Source organism: Neoarius graeffei, chromosome 2 (assembly GCF_027579695.1).
Source record: "Neoarius graeffei isolate fNeoGra1 chromosome 2, fNeoGra1.pri, whole genome shotgun sequence".
Taxonomy (NCBI): domain Eukaryota; kingdom Metazoa; phylum Chordata; class Actinopteri; order Siluriformes; family Ariidae; genus Neoarius; species Neoarius graeffei.
In genome coordinates this window covers 46011898-46037838 of record NC_083570.1, presented here as the reverse complement: position 1 = coordinate 46037838, position 25941 = coordinate 46011898, and the positions used below count along the sequence as shown (strand labels likewise).

The 25941-nt window shown below is 43.2% G+C and overlaps 1 protein-coding gene across 9 annotated transcripts in view; it reads right to left on the bottom strand.

Annotated features, from left to right (window-relative positions):
- gas2l3 (growth arrest-specific 2 like 3) overlaps positions 1-25941 on the bottom strand; it is a 66309-nt gene that overhangs the window by 38190 nt on the left and 2178 nt on the right. For 2 of the 9 annotated variants that reach the window (XM_060914321.1, XM_060914331.1), the window contains exons 1-2: positions 12150-13156; positions 11915-11970 (exon numbers count right to left, since the gene is read on the bottom strand). In XM_060914321.1, coding sequence (XP_060770304.1) covers positions 11915-11938 — 24 coding nt within the window. In that variant the 5' untranslated portion in view covers positions 11939-11970; positions 12150-13156. Of the gene's footprint in view, positions 1-11914; positions 11971-12149; positions 13157-25941 lie in introns of those variants that run through there. The other 7 variants (XM_060914325.1, XM_060914326.1, XM_060914327.1 and 4 more) reach the window with 7 other exon arrangements.

Sequence of the window (25941 nt, the reverse complement as noted above, 5' to 3'; positions counted from 1 at the left end):
AAGTTTTGCTTGTTTTGACATGGCGAATTAACAACACAAGACAAAATACTCGTAATTCGCAACTAAAAAGACTGCAGCTACACCGGCAGCTTGAACATGCTTTCTAGTGCGATTGTGTTGCGCTCACCTGAAGGCGCGCCTTGGGCGCATGTGCCTAACGAGCTCCGGCAAGCGCGCCGTTAACAAAGAACACCTGCCTTTAATCAATGAACTATGTTTGGGCTATTTAAGGACCGCGCCCATGCAAGGACGATGTGAAGTATTACGCTGCGTCTAGGAACGCGAAAAATCCAAAAAATTTAATTTCTCCATTCGGAAAACCAGAGATTTTCGTCAAATATCCGGATTTCCGGGTAAATCCAGAAGACTTATCCCTGTATAAATCACTCCCTGTAAATTAAACTTCAGTAGGTCTCGACTATTTGTTCTCAATCTTTGACAGTCTAAATAAAAGTATTATTAAAAAAAAAAAGTGTTTTTTTTTAAATGTATTTTAAACTGGTTTGAGGAAGATTTTTTAAAATATATTTTTGCATTATGAAACAGCCCTAAACTGTAAAATGTTGCATGTTCAGAAATGAGATTTTCTCAAAGGTTTGGACAACATTTTATACCTGAACGTTACAAATTTTGGACATTTAATAAATAAATAAATAAATAAATAAATAAAAATATTTTTCGAACTTTCAGGCATTTAAACACTTTTTTTTTTTTTTTTTTAACTCATGGACAAAAATGTTTGGATTGAATCAAAATTCACACATCATGCAATTTTAAGAAAATTAAAGAACCTGGATGTGTATGAATTTGTGCATGAAAGGGATATGAGGGATGAGTCTAAATTCAGTCTGTAATTCTTTGTTTACACAGGACTTACACACAACTCCGTCCATCGTAAGGAATTAAAAACTAGAAAACCATTTTACCCCTTAACTAGTGTGATGGTGTTGGAAATTGTGCAGGTGTTATATACAAAATGTGTGTTATATATTACACACACACACACACACACACACACACACACACACACACACACGAAGAGAACGAGTGAAAATATTTTCAATACGAGAAGATAAACTTCATATCTTCACACTACCATGTAATTTTCTTTATATTATATGGACACATCCACACACAAAAAAAAAACAAAAAAAAACAAAAAAAAACACCCCACACAAGTTAATCACAAGAATTTTAATTTTGAACCGGTTTGCGATTTTGACAACACACGTCTAATCAGTGGTAAAACACTGGGAGTGACGTCATCGAAGTAAAATATCGAATTATTATACATACAGGCCAATTGTTCCACGGAATAAAAACATTTTTTTCACGGTCCGGTTTCCATCAAATCCTGCGCTCTGATTGGCTGGCGAGCAGGTCCGTATCCTACGGTACGGACCCTGGTTACGGACTTTTGGCGACTCGCTCGTTCACAACAACATAGTAGTATTTTTTGTCAACATTTATCCTTTTTTTTTAATAAGATTATCAAAAAATCTTGTAAATTTTTGCCAGCATTTCTCAGGAGAATAGCATTAATTTTACAGCATGGATAGCGATAACGACAGTGTTCACAGCAAAAGCGAGTTTTACTACCCTGAGGAAGAAGAAATAAAAAAAAACATTTCAGGAGAAAGCCAAAACCTGTAACTGTTGCTAACGCCGAGCAAAAACATGGCTGAATCCTGAATGACTCCTATTTGTATAAATAGGGGACTACATAGGCGGCAAAATGTGTTTTTTTTCCTGCCACGGAAGTGCACTTGTATACCGAGGAGGAAGCCATTTGCATTACAGCCGTGAATGAGGATTCAAACCGGCGGCTCGGCTCGGTTTTCCCTTTCGGGCGTTCTCCTTTTCTGTTAGAATTTGGCAAAGAAAAAACATATATATATTATTTACCAGCTTAAGGTCGGTCCGTATGGTGAAATACCGTGACCTCGGCCTTAAATACGAGCCTCGTTCAGCACTTTCAAGACCTCGGTCACTGTATTTCACCATACGGACCTCCCAGCTGATAAATAACATGTATTCTGTTCCCTTCTAGTGGGTTTACTGATAGCATGCAATATTATCATATTGCTTATCCTCCATGTATTACACCACTCTCCCCAATGGAGAATGAGTGTGCAATATTGTTATAATATTGCATGTTGTCAAGACAACACGAAGTCATACGCGAAGAACCAATGACAACTTTTCTGCTGCACATGCACACAATTGTTTCTTTGTCGGCCGGGAAAGAGAGAAGACGGCGTTAATTCAGTGCTTGGATGAAGCACTAAATAAATAAACTGAAACTAAAAAGACGCACTGAACACCCAAAAGGCTACCAAAACTTCATGATGTATCCTTCACGCATATTTACAAGAGAAAAACACACCAACGGACATAAAAAAACTGGAAAAGAGACACATCGGAGATGTAAAACTTCCACACTAGTGAGAGACTGACACTCTGTTCACAAACACGGCCGCGAGGTTTGCTTCATTAAAAGCAGAAGATTTAAAGAGAAATACGCGCTGAACACCAGAAAGGCTACCGAAACTTCCCTAGATATTCTTCATGTGTTTAATCTTCCACATTAAATATATGGAAAAACCGGAAAAGACATATGTCGGAGATGTAAAACTTCTGCACTCGCGAGTGACTGTGGCAGTTTATAAACAAAAACGACCGCGAGGTTTACTTCATTCAAAGCGGAAGATTTAAAGAGCAGGACGCGCTGAACACCCGAAAGGCTACCAAAACTTCACTGGATATTCTTCACACATATTTACAAGAGAAAAGCATACCAATGGACATCGAAACACTGTAAAAGAGAGCAATAGCGGGAATATTGTTAAAGTTCTACTTGGAGGTGAGGAAAAGTGAGGGAGACTTTTACAAGAGGACTTCACGCAGCTTTTGTTTTGAACAACTGCAATGTAACAATTAACAACCAGAAGTAACTTTGAACTTGAACTGTAAACCTCGATATCGCTTGTATAGGAGAGCGTGCACGTGACGTCACGAGGCCACATGATATTCATTATCCGCCATTTTGGACAGCAAGGCCGCACGTAGAACTTGGACGAACCCGTTCTAATTATCAAGTGTGTGGGAGTAGATCTTTCGAGAATGGTTATATCTTGTTCAGCATTTGGTGTAATCTTCTAATTCAATACTCCGAGTACATCTGTTAAGTTGATTTTCGGATTGAATGATAGCTGCATACTTAGAAACTAGACAGTCTCTAACGTTTAAAATGGCTATGCCGAGCCCTACTACCCTGGCCTAGTCTATGACAATGTTTTATCTTTTTGGCTCATATATGCCTTTGAAAGGCCAATCCATAGTAGGGATGGCGAAAACTAAAAAAAAAAAATCTTGACCGACCACCGAGCCTCATTAGCCGGTTAAAGTCGGTTAACCTATGAGTTTAAACAGGGATGCAAACGGCGGATGCGCCTTTTTCACGGCTGAATCGTGCAGATCCGATTTTTTTTTTTTTTTTAGGGGGGGCCTTGGAGTGTCTGAATAATTTCATCAAAGTAAATTCTGTATTAAAATTACTAAATAAGCAAATGCCTTACAGTCCATGAAAAATAGGAAGTATGAGAAGAAAACAGTAAATCAGAAAGCTGCCCACGTTTTCGTGGAAGCTGCGCAAACGTGCGCAGCTTTCTGATTTCCTGTTTTTCAGACAAAATATACATATTTACAACCCTGTCATTATCTGGAACTGAGTTTAAATTTCAAACATTTTTACGATAAAACGTCCTGCATAGTCTCTATGATAAACGTCTTAATGCCACTTGCCCGTGAGGTTATCAAGTAGACATTCTTCTTCAGAACCTTCCAGAGGTATAGTTGGGATACCCATCCCGCAACAAAATATTTATAAGCTTCCAGGCTCTTGTAAGCTTTGAGGGCTTTGCCAGTGTAACACGATTCACGATTAACGAGAAAATTGTAAAATGTCGTGGTAGGCCAGATCGGGCAAATCGCCGGCACCGCAGCTCCGAATTTTCCTGAACAAGGATTGCGGCAAGTTGTACGGATCTGCAATCCCCAACCTGGAACACTTTTCCACGTAACGCTGCCTCACGTCACCTTCAAGATGCTGAACAAACTTAAACAAGTAATCGCGCGATGTAGATGGGGTATTTTCCGAATTTTCTTGGGGATTACTCCCTGGATAAACTATCCTGATGCAGTCCAATATGCCAGAGTACACACGTGCGGGTCACGTGACTGCACATCCTCTATACAAGTTGGGTGGTTGTTCAGCCTTTTTGGACTTGGACCATTTTTATTGTTAGAACTTTGACTTTGTACAGTACATTGGATTGACAGAACACTGAATTACATTTGATCAGAATCAGCATTCAATATTGTTAAGTTACACCCCCCCCCGTTCTTAACTTTTTGTGAAATCTATAATTGTTCCATCAAATGTGCATGTATAATAATAATGGCTGGTTTTTCTCATGGTATATCAGATATATCGCATTCAGCTATTCGTCTTCGACTCGTTCAGCATCATGTGAGCTGAATGTTATATATCTGATATACCGCTCAAAACCAGGCAAAATTATTTAATTGTCACTCAGATCCACGATGCATTTCATATGAAAAATACGAGTTTTTCAACACGAGAAGATAAACTTCATATCTTCAAACTAGTGGTCTGCGCGGGACAGAATTTTCAGTCCCGCTCCCGCCCGCTCCTGCAAAGAATTATGATTTTCAGTCCCGCTCCCGCCCGCAAATCCCGCATGATTCAGACGTTCGCGTTATTTCTCACGAAAGTTCTCGTCATTGTTCATGTCAACAACAGCTCTTCTAAATTTGAGTGCCCTATCATCTACATGACGTGACAGTTGTTGGATGGGGCAGAATATCTCGCACATCGAATTTGCCTATTGTGGCTGCCGGGTCAACTAAGTGTTGGGCTAACTGAACTAATCCCCGACCAGCGATGCTGTCATACGGGCGGAGGTCCGCAGCAACAAAATCAACGCATTTCTCCACGGTCTTTGCCTTCAACGCATCGGTCACTTTTGCGTTGTTCCCTCTGAACTCCAACAATTGTTGTCCTTTTAAGACAGTACATACATGGCGATTCAGGCCTGATGTACCTGATTTATGACCGTTGTATGTCAGAACCTTTTGGCACTTATCACAACAAGCAAAGGGCAGCTGATTTCCCTCTGCGTCGTACACGAGTGAGAACGACTTCCAAATGTCTGATTTCAGGACTCTTGACTTAACGGTAAATGTACCTCTTTTTAAAGCAGCACTTCTGAAGCACTGTGAGCTTCACTAGAGGAGCTCTGCTCTTCTGCCATGATCGGAGATCTCAAACACGGAAGAGCGGAAAGGAATCGGAAACGTACGCGAGATTAGACCACAGCCGCAAATTTAGGCATCTTAAAATGTTTTTATTAATGCCAAATAAAATATCCAGCACAAATAATATATGATAGACATAAATAATTTATAAATTTTATTTTAAACACGTTTTTAGTTAGCGGGACTGCAGCTTATCACCTCTCCCGCCCGCAACGAGCTTTCAAAATTTGTCCCGCGCTGCACTGCTTTGCGTCGGGTCCCGCGGGACTCCCGCGGGAGTGCAGGGCTCTACTTCAAACCAACGTGTGATTTTCTTTTTATTATATAGACACCTTCACAAACAAAGTACCCAAATTTAATCAAAACATTTCATTGATTTCCTCATGACTGACAGAGATGTGTGTCATGGTTTTGGTTCTCCATGTCCCGGATGATGCTCGTATGAAAAACACAAGTGGCGTATTTCCCAGCAAAACGCTCGTTTTCACAGAACTGATGATGAAATATTAAACACGCAAGATGACGTCATTTTCTACATTTGTTTTTAAAATGGAATATTGCAAACATACCATAAACTATGGTTTTTCTTTGTAGTGTAATGTTGTATTACTAGGGTTGGGGTTAGTTCAAAGATCACTGATCATTATCTAATGGGAGGAGGTCCAGTCAATCATTTTATCGAATTTAGCCGATATAAAAAAGGTACAGCGTATTTCCATGACTCACAGTTAGCAACAGCTTGGCCTGGCTGACTTGGGCCCATTCATCCTCCTTCAGCATTTTATTTTAATAATAAACCCCATTACGATAAAAGCCTATTCTATTATTTACTCTGACATATACACTACACTTTTTTAATAGACATAAATACACACACACACACACACACACTTCCCATGTTTGCATCACATTTATGACTCTGAGTCACATTTATGACTTTAAGGCACAACACGGGGCAGAATTACACATCCAGGCAAAGACTCACTCACCCACCCACAAAATCCTCAACTACTCTCTCTCTAACAAGCCCAAGTCTGAACAGAGAACCCTGAACTGCTTTAAGAGAAAGCACCAGAACACAAGCGGCCCTCGCAGCAGGCGCTGTATGGAAGGTGCTGCACCTGTACACTCGATCCGAGGTCATTTAACCGCGCAGGATTACAGGCAGGAGGATCAGAACACACTGGGCCCATTCTGAAAGTTTCACTCGTAACTTGAAGCTGTAATTCTCACTCAGTTGTAAAGGAGAGTGAAACTATTCTCACATTCCTTCCAAACCAAGTACATTTAGTAGGACAGTTTTTGAAACAAGAACCAGCGAGGGGGGGAAAAAAAATCCAATCTAGACTTAAACATTACTTGTAAATGTGTACGTGTAATGTGTAATACATTAACCTGCCCAAACAAGATCAACTGTGAGCTACTGCTCAGTTACATATCCCCACGCTCTCGCTTCTATCAGAATGCAAGCCATCAAAGGAACAGGACACTTATTATGAATGTTGACTTCAAGAAATAATTAACCCTGAAACAAGTAAGTAAAGAGCAGTGTTCTCCCCAGGGGTTTCACATAGCATCCTGGGAAACTGTCATTTTGAAATAGCGTCAAAATCCGCTCTGTGTTTCATAAACACGTTCAGTCGGTAAACAGGAAGTCGACGTACGACAGACCTGAAAACGGCATACATGGTATAGAACCCCAAGCTGAAGTTTGGTACCAAATATCAAGCAGTTGTGATTTGTAGTTGCTGAGAAAAGGGTTAGGAAAATTTTGTAAATCCACCCTGTGTGTTTCGTAAATGCATTCAGTCGGTAAACAGGAAGTCGATGTGGGACAGACCTGAAAATGGTCTACACCAGGGGTGTCAAACTCAAATACACAGTGGGCCAAAGTTTAAAACTTGAACAAAGTCGCGGGCCAACATTGAACAAATGGGGGGGCGTCGTGGCTCAGGTGGATAAGGCGCCGTACCATAAATCCGGGGACCCGGGTTCGATTCCGGCCCGAGGTCATTTCCCGATCCCTCCCCGTCTCTCTCTCCCGCTCGCTTCCTGTCTCTACACTGTCCTATCCAATAAAGGTGCAAAAAGCCCCCAAAAAATCTTTTTTTTTTTTTTAAATTGAACAAATGAACCTTTTAATATGGACCCAAACAAGTTTTGCTTTAACATTGAATATGGAACAAGCAACGCTTATTACTATACAATATATAACAATAGTGCAGACATGCTAAATCGAATTTCAAATTAAAAACCACACAATGGCATTAACTTATTAAATGAAATTTAAATAAAAATCGTATGCCTCTTTTCTATTTGCAGCCTTCTGATTTAAATATCAAAATAAAACTTTTTCCACAGGCTAATAATTTTAAAAATAAAACAATAATAAATCAACCAACCATTCAAGCCCATGCCTTGGAGTAGCAAGAAAAAGTGCATAAAGAAAAGGCTAATTATTGCTCAGTTTGCTACACACTGATCTAATCTGATGTGCCCAAGCCAGATACCTGGCATCTCTTCTTGGATGCTAGTTCATCAATGTCTGGGCTCAGGCTCTGAGCTGAGGAAATCCTCAGTATCGAGCGAAGGTGTTCATCACTCAGACGTCTCCTGTGAGATGTTTTGGTCATCTTCATTGAGGAGAAAAGTTGCTCACATAGATAAGTGCTGCCGAACATGGAGAGCATCTGAGCAGCTTGGGTGCGGAGCTGAGGCATTGTGTCAGGGATGAACTGTGGAAACTGTGCGGCGCCCACAGCATCGTACTTTGACTTCAGCGTGTCATTACACTGGAGTTCAATCAGCTCCATTTGGAGGTTGGTTGGTGCGTTTTGCACATCAATTGCGAAGGGATTACTGAGCAGTTCAAACCTACATTTCTGGACATCAAAGTCGGCAAATAGTGTGAAGTCGCTATGGCAACTGTCCGTTTGTTGTTGAACGTTTGGACGTCCTACTGCGTTTCTGGGTCCTGTCCTGATTGACGCGCCAAAACAACAGCAGAGCATTATGGGATTTGTAGTATTAGCGGTGAATGCGCTGTATACACAAATCCGACGAGTAATCATTTGGGATTGCCTCGCGGGCCAAATATAATTACACTGCGGGCCAAATTTGGCCCGCGGGCCAGAGTTTGACACCCATGGTCTACACCAGGGGTCTTCAATCCTATCCGCAAAGGGCCGGTGTAGCTGCAGGCTTTCATTACAGCCAAATTGGAGGCTCACTTGATTGTTGACTGGAGACGAGGGTGAAATGATTAAACAAGTGAAATCAGGTGTAGCTCCTGCTTGGTTGGAATGAAAGCCTGCAGCCACACTGGCCCTTTGTGGATAGGATTGAAGACCCCTGGTCTACACGGTCTCAAACCCCAAGCGGAAGTTTGGTACCAATGGGCCTTTTCCACTACCCTTTTTCAGCTCACTTCAGCCCAACATGGCTCGCGTTTCGACTACCTCAGAGCAGCACGACTGAGCTCACTTCAGCCTTACTCAGCACCCAAAACTCGCACGGTTTTGGAGTGGGGCTGAAGTGAGCCCAACTGAGCCGAGTGGGGCTAGGGGCGTGAGGAGACACTCCCCTGTGCACTGATTGGTGAGGAGGAGTGTCCTCACATGCCCACACACGCCCCGCGAGCACGCTGGGATCTGTAAACCCGGAAGAAGAAGAATTACGAAGCCTTATGCGCCTCGCCTCATTGGCATTGTCGGTGACAACAAGCCACAGCACCAAGACCAGCAACACTAACGACTCCATGTCCTCCATGTTTATTGTTTACTATCCGGGTCGTGAGACTACCGCTTAAAAGATCACTGATGTCACTGTTTGCGCCGCCTAACGACATCACGTGACGTCCACCCACTTTCGCTAACTCCACCCAATGTGTCCACCCACTTCCAGCCAGCACGGTTCAGCGCGGTTGTAGTCGAAATGCAACTCCAACAGCCCCACTCAGCTCGACTCAGCCCAACTCAGCACGGCACGGCTCAGCCCAACTCAGCCGCGTTGGTAGTGGAAAAGCCCCACAAGTGGCTATGATTTGTGGTTGCTGAGAAAAATGGTGTTTCAGACAGACAGAGGTAAACCAGAGTTAAAGCTAGACTGCCTTTCAGATTTTTCAAGTGTAGGTCATAAAAAGAATTTTCCCCGACACTCAATTACTTTTGTTTAGTGGACCGAAAGCTACTGAACGCAAAATCACAGACTTCCAATTTTATTAGTTTTTTTTTTTTTTTTTTTTAAATAGAACAATTAATGAATTTCGGGTCACATGGCCCTAAATTCTCCACTATTTTTTCCTGCTTCACCTTGACCCAATTCAAGATACTACTACGTCAGGCATCACGATGTGGGCTTTCCCTGTTCGTGCAAGACATTGTGAGATACAAATTTGAAACAGGAGAGAAAATGGAGGCCGTGACTGTGCGAATGAAACATGAAAGACTGACTACAGTAACAAAAAGCCAGAAGAAAAGATGTTATGTTGCGAAGGAAAGGAAACACAGGACCAAACTAATAAATATCGGCGGTCAGCGAGCACCTCGGTGTGATCAGCTGTTCGTTTAGCGACAGTGTAATCAATCACAGTGACATTAATTCTCGCCTGAAGACTGGAAACACTATGAGTTTGATCTCAACCAATCATCGCTGACATCCTTGTGTTTTTTCAGGGAGGAGGGTCAGGAACTTGTCAATCACGCCTATTAAAGAACACGTCGTAGGAGTTGGAAAAAAATAGGTGAGAATTTTTTTTTTTTTTTTAATTCTGACATGCTAGACTTTGTCAGGGTGGTGTGGGGCGTCCCAGCTGCCACATCGCTGTTCTTCGATTACATCATGCTGCAAGGACTGTCCGTCATTCCTGACGTTCACATTCAGGCCAGACGCAGGAAATTTGTCGGCCGTGACAAAACGTCAGTCAAGCTGAACCCGGCGCAAGAATGAACAATGAAGGATATTATCCGGAGTAAATTAAATATTTAATGAATGCAAGTTTCAGTATAAACCTCCTTATCCTAGGCCATTTGACTAACTGAAATAATACCAGTTACATTCGTTTCAGTCCGTCAAGTGTCGTCTTCCCCCCACAAAAGCAAGCTATTGTTAATGATTATATTCCCATTCACTGGATATGAGCAATCATGCTCTGATTGGCTACTCTATTACTTGGCTATCAGCTCATATACCGTGAGCAGAGGAAAAACAAAATGGTGGCGCACATCAAGTCAGATCTATCCCTTTGTTATCAAGTATTTAAACGAAACAGAAATAGCTCAAATAAATCTAGTCCCCCCCCAAATCTCCTGTTCCACACTTCAGCCCAGTTGGTGGTGGTGCACCTTTAAGTTGGTTTGCCAACTGCCACAAAACCCTAAAATGGTGGCGTGTGTTGCTGAACCAACCAAGGACGAAATAAAAACTCTACTTGAAAACAAAACCCCCAAAAAATAGAAAAACAAGAGCACAATATCCCCCGCTGGCAACGATGCCATAACTCTGGTAAAATGCGACTGAATTGAACGAAATTGCAATATGCGTATTACCGACATCCAACAAAGAATCCTGCCAAGTTTCGTGAAATTCCTCTAAAAATTGTAAGAGGAGTTGATTTCAGAAGGTGAGCCCTTCCTGGGATGGACAGACAGATGGACGGACATCGCCACGATATAATCCCCCTTCGGGCCTTTCGGCCAGCAGGGGACTTAAAAATTTTTTTTTTAAAAAGGAAACAAAATATGGAATAAAAAAGTATTTGATGGTAAGAACTCATCTCGTCTCATCTCATTATCTCTAGCCGCTTTATCCTGTTCTACAGGGTCGCAGGCGAGCTGGAGCCTATCCCAGCCGACTACGGGCGAAAGGCGGGGTACACCCTGGACAAGTCACCAGGTCATCACAGGGCCGACACATAGACACAGACAACCATTCACACTCACATTCACACCTACGGTCAATTTAGAGTCACCAGTTAACCTAACCTGCATGTCTTTGGACTGTGGGGGAAACCGGAGCACCCGGAGGAAACCCACGTGGACACGGGGAGAACATGCAAACTCCGCACAGAAAGGCCCTCGCCGGCCCCGGGGCTCGAACCCAGACCTTCTTGCTGTGAGGCGACAGCGCTAACCACTACACCACCGTGCCGCCCTTGATGGTAAGAACTTTTTTTTTTTTTCAAGAATTATTACAGCATTTTTCACAAATTACTACTGTCATTTCGCCGGTTTGTTTATATTCTAAGTAGAAATGATTGTCAGACATTTTGTATAAAGTTTTTATTTATCAAATTGGCAAAAAAAAGAATAAATAAAAAATAATTTAAAAAAATGTTCCGTTTCTCAAAATCCAGTGAACGTGGATTGAAAAAAAGTATTCCACTCAATCTCGTTGTACATGGCTTATAGCCGACTCAGCGCTATGCACCTCATCGGCTATCAGCTCATGGACGACTTGATTTTGTAGAATAACTTTAACCCTCCATCACAAAACTTCCACTAGGTCTGTGTTTAATGGCCCCTCAAGAACGTAATATTCCAGTATAAATTGGTAGAAATAAAGTTGTGGTTCTTACCTGCAGGCTAGCTTGTACGGCCATCGCTGCGATCAGGACTGCTTCACTGCTTCATTCTGAAACACACAACAGTCGAATGGGTGCGAGTGCGCTGGACAGACATAAAAGAGACCCACCCACCAAATCCCCCTCATATGTACATCTGTTCACATCCGTACACATTTCAGTCATGACACACAGTCCAGTTTCCAACATGACTTCATTAACCACAGAATGACTCAAAAATAACTGTTACTTCATTAACTATCCTCATCATGGACCGAGTGTCTGAATAATTTCTTCAGCCGAGGTAAAGTCCTCCCCCAGTTCCTCGAGCAGGTCAATGAAGCTTGTTACAAGACATTCCGGAGGAAGAGTAACAACCAAAACTTCATCTTCCCTGTGGATTTTGACAGTTCAGTCAACATCAGCACAGCTGAGGAAACAAAGCAGGACATGTGCACACACACACACACACACACACCCTACAAGACAAGGGTGAACTAGACAAAATGTAATTTATCTCCTGCTACAATCCTGACACGAATCAGCAAGTTAACACAATATTCACACACGTTTAAATCCTGATGCATACTCAAGTTTTTCCCGCATTGATGAAACAAAAAAAAAGGGAAAAATAAACACGTTACAAAGCAGAACAACAGTGCAGAGCAGAGCAGAGCAGCGCAGCGCAGGATCACCTGAGTGGAACAAACAAAAGATTCCTCTCTACAGTCAGTGAGACAAGTAAAGACAAGTCAATACTCACCGGCTCCTTTAATGCTCTGTAGATCAATTACTATCAGGGCTGTAACCCAAACAGATGATAACCAAAGAGTCACGGTGAGATACGGCGACAGAGCAGAGACAGTGTTGGAGAGAGAGAGAGAGAGAGAGAGAGAGAGAAGGAGGGGTAAAGTGTGGGGACTGGCTAATAAAGTGCCTCAGCTGAAACACAGCTCGAACCCATAGATACTGGCCAGGCGTTTACAAGAATCCTATTGTTACACCCCTCTCTCTCACACACACGAGGAAGGGGCTTACTCTCCATTAGACTACAGTTCGTAATGCAACTCAGATTAGGGCAAGAGGAAAAAAGAAAAACAACAACAAGATCAACTGTGAGCTACTGCTTACTTACGTATCCCCGCGCTCTCGCTTCTATCAGAATGCAAGCAATCGAAGGAATAGGACACTTATTATGAATGTTGACTTCAAGAAAGGTGGCACGGTGGTGTAGTGGTTAGCGCTGTCGCCTCACAGCAAGAAGGTCCGGGTTCGAGCCCCGTGGCCGGCGAGGGCCTTTCTGTGCGGAGTTTGCATGTTCTCCCCGTGTCCGTGTGGGTTTCCTCCGGGTGCTCCGGTTTCCCCCACAGTCCAAAGACATGCAGGTTAGGTTAACTGGTGGCTCTAAATTGACCGTAGGTGTGAATGTGAGTGTGAATGGTTGTCTGTGTCTATGTGTCAGCCCTGCGATGACCTGGCGACTTGTCCAGGGTGTACCCCGCCTTTCGCCCGTAGTCAGCTGGGATAGGCTCCAGCTCGCCTGCGACCCTGTAGAACAGGATAAAGCGGCTAGAGATAATGAGATGAGATGAGACTTCAAGAAATAATTAACCCTGAAACTAGTAAGTAAAGAGCAGTGTTCTCCCCAGGGGTTTCACATAGCATCCTGGGAAACTGTCGTTTTGAAATTGCGTCAAAATCCACTCTGTGTGTTTCGTAAATACATTCGGTCGGTAAACAGGAAGTCGACATACGACAGACCTGAAAAAGGCATACACGGTATAGAACCCCAAGCGGAAGTTTGGTACCAAATATCAAGCAGTTGTGATTTGTAGTAGCTGAGGAAAGGGTTACGAAAGTTTTGTAAATCCACCCTGTGCATTTCGTAAATGCATTCGGTCGGTAAACAGGAAGTCGATGTGCGACAGACCTGAAAACGGTGGACACTGTATAGAACCCCAAGCAGAAGTTTAGTACCAAGTGGCTATGATTTGTTGTTACTGGAAAAAAAAAAAAAGGTGTTTCGGATGGACGGAGATATGGACAGTGGTAAACCAGTATACCTCCCTCCTTGGGAATGGGGGTATAACAACAACCCACCTGAACTCTGAATTCCTACTTGGGAAATCAGGATGGTCTTTGCAACCCCGAGTTCAGCAAGTGACTTTCAAATCAAAATGGCTGCTCACAGCATGAATAGTAAACACAGCAGCACTTTTAGAAGAAGCAGCAGCAGCAGCCTTTGCCACATGTACACTCAAGCACACCCCAGAGCACTGGGTAGCTATGCAAGGTTAGCTATGGGGTTCGGTGCCTTGCTCAAGGGCACTTCAGCCATGATACAAAGGGAGAGAAAAGTGCTGTTCATTCATTCATTCATTCATTCACTCAGCTCCCCTCACATTTTTCTTGCTGGCCCTGGGAATCGGACCAGCAACCTTCTGGGCCCAAGGCTGCTTCTCTAACCTACAGGCCATGGCTGCCCCCGTGACCTACGACTACAACTTTAAACGGAGTTACATGAGTCGGAAAACAGAATTACTCATCAGTTAGCTGGCTAGCTTGTTGCTAAGAAACGATGAACATGGAGGCATCCGTGGTTCTCGTTAACACACACACACACACCCTCCATTTCATACCACTTCCTACTTCTGAGGTAATCTGAATGCAGTAGCCCATGAATACAACTCAAGTCCCATCATTCTGACGTTGTCGCAATGGAAGGATAAAAACAAATCCTTAAAAAAATAATAATAAAAAAAGAGGTAGTGAGTGAGAATTAATGAGAAGGAAAGAGAAGAGAGTGTACGAAAGAATCAACTGAAGGAGGGGGAGAAAAAAGAAAAAAAAAAAAAAGGACAAAAGAGCAACTTTTCAAGTGTCCGAGTTGGCGTTGAGCTTCAAGCCCACTAAATGTCAAACAGCCACAGAATGGATGGAAAGAAAGTAAGAGGGGGGGGGACTAAAAAGTGGGGAAAAAAAAAACAAAACGCGTTTTATGTTCCAGTTGAAGAAGGGAGGCCTTACAACACAAAGGCCAGGCCATGACCCAAGTGCTTTGGGCAGGGCACTGCCACATTCTCGAGAGGGCTCGGACACATTCCTCGCCCTCAGCACCACGCCAAGACTTGTGCACGGAGTAGTGCCAAGCTACAGCCTGGAGCTAACGGTCACGGCAAGCGGAAAGTCTCCGTCACTAACAGACGCAGTTTAGCTGCATTCCGACAGAAAGCACGCCTCTGTTCTCAGATCGTTTTATTAAAACCAGTTTCCCTGTTAAAGAAAATCCAATTTGGGCTCCGAAACGCATAATGGGGGGGGGGGGGGGAAGAGCCTCCCAAAACTGCAACTAATTAAACTACTCTAGTTTCATTCCCAGATTCAAAAGCCCTCAACTTTTACTGAATAAAATGTTCCCAAGCACACGGGTGTTAACGTCCTGATCCGACAATAACGAAGGCTAAACAAGTTACTGTCCAGATTTTGGATTTTAATTAAATGTGCAGACACCGGGGGAAGAGTAAACACGGAGGGGGAGCGAGCGAGCACGCTCCTCATGCAGGTCATCTCCATAATCACGTAAGAGGATCAGTGCTGCAGACGCGGCCCGGCGGCGCCTTGACGTCACCCATTCAGTATGTGGTACAAGCGCATACACGGGTCCAAACCACCACCCCACCCCCCTTCAATTATCCACAGATGGGACACCTCCTCCTTCCTCATTGTAGTCTTTTGTTGATAGATGTGCCTGTGCGCGCGCGTCGCTTAATTGATCTGTCCGTTATTTTCCTTCGAGTCTCCAAACAGCCATAATTGGTGTGTATGAGATCAGTGAATAGTGTCCTTCAGGAGCCCACCCTCCAGCCCATTTCCTCGAGGAAAACCCCTCTCTCTACAGTCCAATTAAACAGGGACCCCAGCTGCTGCCGCCGCCCAGAGGACCTCAAGCGCAGTAATGATGATCCATCCTGAACAGCTGAGCCACTCGGCTCATCACGCTGACTATCAGACATGTTGGGTAGAAACCTCCACTTCTATTGTTTAAAATGAGCACTCTGAACAAAAATGTCATACACGTCAGCATTCAAGTTTAACGCACAACCTTAAAACATGGTACAAACTCTCAAATCTGATTGGTCAATAAGTCGCCTGGTTTTTTTTTGGATACAACAGCACGGTTCGGACAGTCGTTCCGGTCGTAACATGAACGATAGGTTTATCTCAGTGCGTTTATATTAAAGCTAGCCTGCCCTTCAGATTTTTCAAGTGGAGGTCATGAAAAGAATTTTCCCTGACATCCAATTATTTTTGTTCAGTGGACCGAAAGCTACAGAATTTGAATCACAGACTTCCAATTTTATCATTATTATTTTTTAAATAGAACCACTAACGAATTTAGAACCACGTGGCCCTAAATTCTCCGTTATTTTTTCCTGCTTCACCATGATCCAATTCAAGATACTATACGTCATGCGTGACGTGGTGGGCTTTCCCTGTTCACGCAAGGCATTGTGGGATACAAATTTGAAACAGGAGAGAAAAATGGAGGACGCGAATGAAACATGAAAGACCGACTACAGTAATGGAAAGCGAGAAGAAAAAGACGCATGTTGTGAAGGAAAGGAAACGCAGGACCAAACTAATAAATAATCGGCGAGCACCTCGGTGTGATCAGCTGTTTGTTTAGCGACAGAATGATGTAACGGTCAGTGCACGGTCAAGGTAAACCTGTGCATGCGCACACGGACTTCCTCTGTCCACTTGATTGTGCGAAGCGAGTGATTTCATGCACGTTATTTGCTCAGGAATCCCCTCAAATTAAATAACTTCCCAGCCACAGAATGGCCTGATATTTTGCAAGATATTACAGAAATAAAGATCTCATCTCATTATCTGTAGCCGCTTTATCCTGTTCTACAGGGTCGCAGGCAAGCTGGAGCCTATCCCAGCTGACTACGGGCGAAAGGCGGGGTACACCCTGGACAAGTCGCCAGGTCATCACAGGGCTGACACATAGGCTACGTTTACATTAGACCGTATCTGTCTCGTTTTCTTCGCGGATGCACTGTCCGTTTACATTAAACCGCCTGGAAACGCCGGGAAACGGGAATCCGCTAGCGTCCACGTATTCAATCCAGATCGTGTCAGCTCCGGTGCTGTGTAAACATTCAGAATACGCGGATACGCTGTGCTGAGCTCTAGCTGGCGTCTCATTGGACAACGTCACTGTGACATCCACCTTCCTGATTCGCTGGCGTTGGTCATGTGACGCGACTGCTGAAAAACGGCGCGGACTTCCGCCTTGTATCACCTTTCATTAAAAAGAGTATAAAAGTATGAAAATACTGCAAATACTGATGCAAATACTGCCCATTGTGTAGTTATGATTGTCTTTAGGCTTGCCATCCTTCCACTTGCAAGTGGTAAGTGATATGCGCTGGGATCACACACACAGCAGCTCAGTCCCGAATCGCGGCTTGTGCACTTCACTCGCGCGCTCTGTGAGCTGCGCAAGGCCGGAGTGTGCACCCTCCAGAGGGCACTCGCTGTTCAGGGCGGAGTGATTTGGAGCGCAGGATGCCTGCGGAGCCGAGCGTATCCGTGTATTGGCGTTGCTGTGTGCACGCGAATCGTGTATTGGTGTTGCTGTGTGCACACTAATCGTTTTAAAAACGTTAATCTGATGATCCGCTGATACGGTCTAATGTAAACATGGGCATAGACACAGACAACCATTCACACTCACATTCGCACCTACGGTCAATTTAGAGTCACCAGTTAACCTAACCTGCATGTCTTTGGACTGTGGGGGAAACCGGAGCACCCGGAGGAAACCCACGCGGACACGGGGAGAACATGCAAACTCCACACAGAAAGGCCCTCACCGGCCACGGGGCTCGAACCCGGACCTTCTTGCTGTGAGGCGACAGCGCTAACCACTACACTACCGTGCCGCCCTTGAAGTATACCCGATTTTTTTTTCTTGTAAACGTGCAGCTACAACCTCAAACACTGAGGGCTTTCCCCCCCCCCCCCCCAGAACATTACACCCAACCTACAATGACCTCAAGACACAGATGTACATTCCAGACCACATGGTTAGACAAAAATAATTCGCACTTCAGGGTGGATTGTTTTCATATTTTGTCTCACCCCACAGTGTTATGTGCTATTCCTCGCGTCAGATGAATTAGTCTCGGCCTAATGCTTCGATCGCACGATGATCCAACAGCAGAGCTGAACTCTAGCACTCACGGGATTAAAGACAAGTTTACACCAACCAGCAAGAGACAGAAACAAGGACGAGGTTAAATAGTTCAGGTTCACCAGGGTTGGGATGTTTAGTCCCGTGTCTCAGGAAAATCCCACAGACAGAGCCAGAGGGGAGGAGATGAAGGCTAGGTGTCACCTGGGGAAAGGACTCGGTGGGAAAAAGCAACAAAACTGTCATTTTATTTTTCCTCTGCCACAAACATAAGTAGAACGATCTGCTAAACTATGCGCGCCCCTCCCTGTGTCAGCTGGTGCGTCATTAATAAATCAGACATAATCCAAGATTGATAACGTTCACCCGAGCGGCACATATGGCCAGGACAGGAAAGCTTTAAGCTTTCCTTTGCTTCACAATGGGGTTTTTTCTTCATTTCACGCACTCCCAAACTCATTATTTGTGACAGCGCATCACAAATGTGGGTCATGACTTAAAGAGAAGTGATTAAAGTGCATCCAGTGCACTTACGCAGCAAAGTCCAATGTGGAAAAAGTTCCACATGGCTGAAATAAACAGGTCCAGGTCCTACGATGGCACTGTAAAGGGAAACACCTGCTCTTCGCTCCTCTCGTGGGAAAGGAAGTAGAAACCAAACAACCTTGAACTTTCACATTAAAATAATGAGAACTGGAGTTGAGAAGAGATTCCAGGTTTAGTCCACTCCTGCTGGGATGGGGTCTTTTTTTTTTTTTCCAGCTGGGGAGAAGATCTACAGTTTCTCACTCCTGCTCGAACGACCTGACTGAACTCCTCAGTGGTACACAAGAGCATGTTAATCACACTAATTCCAATCAGGAGTGTTTGGAGCAAGGGAAACACGTATTGTTTCACTACTAGGTCAATCCATGTGAACTCACTGGAGGCCTCACCACTGACCATCTCAGACTTGCTTCATATTTTCTGGAAATATTGTCAGTGTGCCCAATAAATAGTGTACAACATTTTAGGTTTGTACCTTCATTAGTTTCTGAGATATAGGGGCTTTAAAAAAGGGGCGTGGCCCCGATTTCACCGTTGAAACGCGTGCTACGGAAAACGGACCTAACTTCCAAAAGTCGTTACTTTTAAACTATTCATGCAAGACACACGAAATTTTCAAGGATTGCTCTTCAATCCCAGACGCCTTTAAATACTAAAAGAGAAAGTTCACAGTTCAATATTTGCCAAGTTATGGCTTGCTGAATATCATAAAAAATGTGCTTTGGAGCAAATTTGACGCCCCATATCTCCACATTAAAGCACATCAGAGCTTTCAAATTTTCTTATTTATTACTCATGTTATAGCACTCTTTAGGCAACTAGGTATGTGTTCAAAAGAAATCAAAATTTCTGATTTATTAGGCTTTAAAAATGTAAAAAAATAAAAATAAAAAAAATTTTGCGCCTATAATTCAAGTGCATATTACAAATGTATGACGAGGTCTACCATAAAAACAATTATACCACTGGAAAGAGCTTGTTTTGATTAGCAAATGCACAAAACATGAAGTTGGTACCCTAAACCAAACTATAAAGATTAAGGTATCAAGTACGGCATGTTTTACGATAGAAGGAAATACTGTTTTAAGCCATATAATCTACTAGCAGACAAACTAGCAAAACATTTCATTGCCAAACAACAGAGTGGATATTTGAAGAATTTGAAGGAAAATCTGTCAGCGGATGAATGTATTATGCTTTTGAATTTTGCCAAAAACTATTCATTCATTCTGTGTACAGGATTCTGCCCAGGCATACCACTGGGACAACAGCCAACGCAATTAGAGCAAAGAATGAAGATGGCACAAAAACGAAAATGCATCTCTATCTGCATAATAAGTGACTGCCTTAAGCATGATACAGTGGCCGTGCATGCATTCTTAAAAAAGGTTTTACCATATGTACGCCATTTACATCCCCAGCTGAAAAAGGTCATTTACTTCAGTGACGGATCAGCAGCTCAATACAAAAACTATAAAAATTTCACAAATCTACTAAAGCATGCAGACGATTTTGGACTTTTGGTAGAATGGCATTTCTTTGCCACGTCTCATGGTAAAATCACCCTGTGATGGTATTGGAGGCACTGTAAAGCGGTCAGCAGCTTGAGCTAGCTTACAGGCAGTCACGAGTGATCGCATCCTAACCCCATCTGATCTGTTTTTGTGGGCAGAAAAACATATCGAGAACATCCATTTCATCTGGGTTGGTACAGGGGAAGTTTTGGAGATTGGAAAAGCATTGGAGACAAGATTTTCAAGGTCCGCTACTATTCCTGGAACAGGAGACAACCACTCATTCGTTCCAATCATGTCCAACCAGCTGCAGGTCAGCAGGGTGTCAGGTGGTCCTCGCTTCATTGTGGATATGAATGGGAATCGGCCACAAGTAATGCATAAAACCCCTGATAAATCCGCAGTCTCTCTGGCAGATACAATTCAATACACTGTTTTAGCTCTTCAAATAAAGTATTTTTAAGGTTGTTATTTTTCCTACACTGTAGGTTTGTAATTGTATTGTAGTATGACTTAAAACAGTATTTCCTTCTATCGTAAAACATGCCGTACTTGATACCTTAATATTTATAGTTTGGTTTAGGGTACCAACTAGATATTTTGTGCATTTGCTAATCAAAACAAGCTCTTTCCAGTGGTATAATTGTTTTTATGGTAGACCTTGTCATACATTTGTAATAAGCACTTGAATTATAGGCGCAAATTTTTGTTAAATTTTTAAAGCCTAATGAACCAGAAATTTTGATTTCTTTTGAACACATACCTAGTTGCCTAAAGAGTGCTATAACATGAATAATAAATAAGAAAATTTGAAAGCTCTGGTGTGCTTTAATGTGGAGATATGGGGCGTCAAATTTGCTCCAAAGCACATTTTTTTATTATAGATATTCAGCAAGCCATAACTTGGCAAATATTGAACTGTGAGCTTTCTATTTTGGTATTTAAAGGCGTCTGGCATTGAAGAACAATCCTTGAAAATTTCATGTATCTTGCATGAATAGTTTAAAAGTAATGACTTATGGAAGTTGGGTCCGTTTTCTGTAGCATGCTTTTCAAGAGTGAAATTGGGGCCACACCCCTTTTTTTTAAAGCCCCTATATCTCAGAAACTAATGAAGGTACAAACCTAAAATTTTGTACACTATTTATTGGGCACACTGACAATATTTCCAGAAAGCATTAAGCAAATCTGAGATGGTCAGTGGCGAGCATTTTTCTAAATCTGGTGATTTGGAGCGGAATTACCCTACTGTGATCTGAAATACAGATTTCCTGGACATGCAACAAGATGGATTTACATCCTTAAAAAACACACAATGCATGTCACTGCATCACTATAACAATCGCATTTTACACAATTAAAAATCAAGTTTATTAAAGAGGAACTGAAGTCATTATTAAACTTGCTTTATTTCTTAAATGTGTTATTCAGTTACGTTTTTGGTTTTATTAACCTTATATCGTGACTCGTATTGGCATATTATATTACGCTTATCAGCCATGTTGAATGTAGTTCGTTTGGTCCACGGCAGGCGTCGCATATGGCCCTTTTCCACTACCCTTTTTCAGCTCACTTCAGCTCGCTTCAGCTCACTTCGGCCCGACACGGCTCGCGTTTCGACTACCAAAAACCAGCACGACTCAGCTCGTTTCAGCCCTGCTTAGCCCCTAAAACTCGCACCGTTTTGGAGTGGGGCTGAAGCGAGCCAAACCATGCTGACTGAGGCTGGGGGCGTGAGCAGACACTCCCCTGTGCACTGATTGGTGAGGAGGAGTGTCCTCACATGCCCACACATGCCCCGCGAGCGCGCTGGGATCTGTAAACACCGCAAACCCGGAAGAAGAAGAATTACGAGAATTTCTGAAGCCTTATGCGCCTCGCCTCATCTACACGCTCTTGCCAGTATCTGTTGGCGTTGTCAAGCCACAGCACCAAGACCAGCAACACTAACGACTCCATGTCCTCCATGTTTATTGTTTACTCTTCGGGTCGTGAGACTACCGCTTAAAAGCTCACTGAATCAGTGACATACAGAGCATCGTGGACGAGTTCGCGGAGCGCAAGGCTCGCCGTATGCCCTTCAAATAATGCGCGCAGTAGGCTATTGATGTTTTATTATGAGCCATGTACAGTATGTCGCCTAATGTTTTTTTGTTTCTGAGTTACATGTTCGTTTGAAGGACTTAATGTACAAAATAACATAGTTGCACCCCGTAGTGTTGAAATTGGTAAACACAGTGCACTCAGTGAGGGTTGCACCGCCCTCCTTTTATTTCTGACTCTTCCTGTCACCGTTGCAACCTCTGAGCGCTCATTCGTATGCCCTTCAAATAATGTGTGCAGTATAGGCTATTGATGTTTTATTATGAGCCATGTACAGTATCCTAATGTTTTTTGTTTCTGAGTTACATGTTCGTTTGAAGGACTTGATGTACTAAATAACATAGTTGCACCCGGTAGTGTTGAAATTGGTAAACACCGCAGTTGCGGACATTTTGTAGCCTAAAATGATGTTATGATAAGCTTTAATAAAGGGCCCGGTCATTTGCCCCGCCCCCGGCCCGGCTCTGACTTGTTCCGCCACTGTCACTGATGTCACTGTTTGCGCTGCTTAACGACATCACATGACGTCCACCCACTTTCGCTAACTCCACCCAATGTGTCCACCCACTTCCAGCCAGCACGGTTCAGCGCGGTTGTAGTCGAAATGCAACTCCAACAGCCCCGCTCAGCCCGACTCAGCTCGACTCGGCACGGCACGGCTCAGCCGCGTTTGTAGTGGAAAAGCGGCATTATCCGCGCGATCTTCACGAGACTTCTGCGAGACTTCAAATGTGAAGTGTCAGCGCCGCCATTTTGAAAACTGTTTACACAGCGGCCAGATCGCCATCTCATTTCGATTTAGATTAATTTCGAGATTTGTCAGCTTCATCAGTGATGGAGATTATTCCATACGACTTCGAACCATTGGTTAAATGAGGGAGGGAAGCACTTTCGGACACTACTCCGTCACGCTGGTATTTACGTCATTACTGTCGCACAATTAAAACGTGCCAGATCAGTCAGCTGGTGAGTTTTCAAAATAAATACATGCATGCATGAATTTTTGTGATAAATCCATATTATACCGAGCACATTTCCCACATTAATCAATACAAAGTAGCTGCATCTTTCAGCTTTTTTTTTTTAAATCAAGGTTGAATACTTTCTTCTTTGCCGCTGTCTTTTATTAAATCAAATTTGAGACTTTTAATTTGATTTCTTTCAGCGCGACCACAATGCATGATGGGATATATTGCTTTGGTTAGTGACCATCATTGTACACTACTTTTCATGATGCATTGTGGGATATTTTGAGTGCACTATATCTTCTTCTCTCGGCTGCTCCCGATTAGGGGTCGCCACAGCGGATCTTTTGTCTCCATTGCTCCCTGTCTTCCGCATCCTTCTCTACCACACCTGCCATTTTCATGTCCTCCCTCACCACATCCATGTATCTCCTCTTTGGCCTTCCTCGTTTTCGTGTGCCTGGCAGCTCCATCCTCAACATTCTCCTTCCCACATGCTCTGCATCTCTTCTCAGGATGTGCCCATACCATCCCAGTCTCATCTCTCTTAGCTTCATTCCCAAGCTCTCCACATGTGCTGTCCCTCATCCTGTCCAACCTCCCATCGCAAACCTTAACATCCTCAACTCCAACTTTGCCTCCTGTCTCTTCGTTAAGGGTACGGTCTCCAATCCATACATCACAGCTGCTCTCACTACTGTCTTACGGACTTTCCTATCACAAATGACTCCCGAAATCCTTCTCCAACTGCTCCACCCTGCCTGCACGCTCTCTCTCACCTCACTATCGCAGCCCCCATTTTCCTGCACAGTTGACCCCAGGTACTTGAATTCACCAACTTTCTTTACGTCTACTCCTTGCATCTTCACTCCACTCTCATCATGCACATGTATTCTGTTTTGTTACGGCTCACCTTCATTCCTCAAAGCAGATCTAATGGTGTCTAAATGTACATTAGATAATAACAGGGTGTGTGAGATGGTTTAGTTAACTTTGTTCTTCGACCTACACTACCGTTGAAAAGTTTGGGGTCATTCTGAAATGTCCTTATTTTTGAAAGAAAAGCACTGTTCTTTTCAATGAAGATCACTTTAAACTAATCAGAAATCCACTCTATACATTGCTAATGTGGTAAATGACTATTCTAGCTGCAAATGTCTGGACTTGAAACAGATGCGAGACCTATTTTGCAGCAGAGCTTCACATGTGGTTGAAATGTGAATCTGTCAAAAAGTGTCCTCTCCAGAAAACCACAAGGATCGTCACCACTTCAGTTGTGATTACAATTACCAACATGTATAAACATCGCTGCACAGTACTCAAAAATTTGTACTTATCACATACATGAAGTTTTTCACTTTTGTATACCTTCCTCTTGTGGACTATAAGAAACGTGGTCAGTTTTAGAAATGCGCTGTATCCTGTCTTCTAACTACAAGTGACATGCCTAGTATATGACCTGTAGCACTGAAACTCTGCACAGTGAATTTCCATCTCAAAAGGTCATTTTTGGCAGCAGAAAAACACAAAAACCTGAGGTCTGATACTGTGGCCCTGAAAAGTAAAGTATCCCCTGATTGTGAAACAGCCCTGTTGATTTGATGTCACTTGCTGAACTCGGGGTTTGAACAGTGAGTGTTTTCTTTGGTTTTCTTTTAAACCATAGCCTGGCTTGAGTGTTCGAGCTAATCGGGAATTAGAGTTGAATTGAATGAATAATTCACTGTGTTAATCTGTTAAAGCTATACTGCCTTTCAGATTTTAAGTGTAGGTCATAAAAATTATTTTCCCCAACACCCAATTATTTTTGTTTAGTGGACCAAAAGCTACTGAATTCGAATCACAGACTCACAATTTTATTAGTTTTTTTTTTAAATAGAACAATTAATGAATTTAGGGCCACATGGCCCTAAATTCTCTGCTATTTTTTCCTGCTTCACCATGACCCAGTACAAGATACTACACTACCGTTCAAAAGTTTGGGGTCACTTTGAAATGTCCTTATTTTTGAAAGAAAAGCACTGTTCTTTTCAATGAAGATCACTTTAAACTAATCAGAAATCCACTCTATACATTGCTAATGTGGTAAATGACTATTGGGCAATTCCATGTAAATGCCAACCTCACCATGCAAAAATAAAGCAACATGTAATACATCAAAACCACTCCCAGAGATATCACCTAGGCCTGTATTATATGCCGTTTTTCCACTACAAACGTGGCTGAGCCGTGCCGTGCCGAGTCGAGCTGAGCGGGGCTGTTGGAGTTGCATTTCGACTACAACCGCGCTGAACCGTGCTGGCTGGAAGTGGGTGGACACATTGGGTGGAGTTAGCGAAAGTGGGTGGACGTCACGTGATGTCGTTAAGCAGCGCAAACAGTGACATCAGTGACAGTGGCGGAACAAGTCAGAGCCGGGCCGGGGGCGGGGCAAATGACCGGGCCCTTTATTAAAGCTTATCATAACATCATTTTAGGCTACAAAATGTCCGCAACTGCGGTGTTTACCAATTTCAACACTACCGGGTGCAACTATATGTTATTTAGTACATCAAGTCCTTCAAACGAACATGTAACTCAGAAACAAAAAACATTAGGATACTGTACATGGCTCATAATAAAACATCAATAGCCTATACTGCGCACATTATTTGAAGGGCATACGAATGAGCGCTCAGAGGTTGCAACGGTGACAGGAAGAGTCAGAAA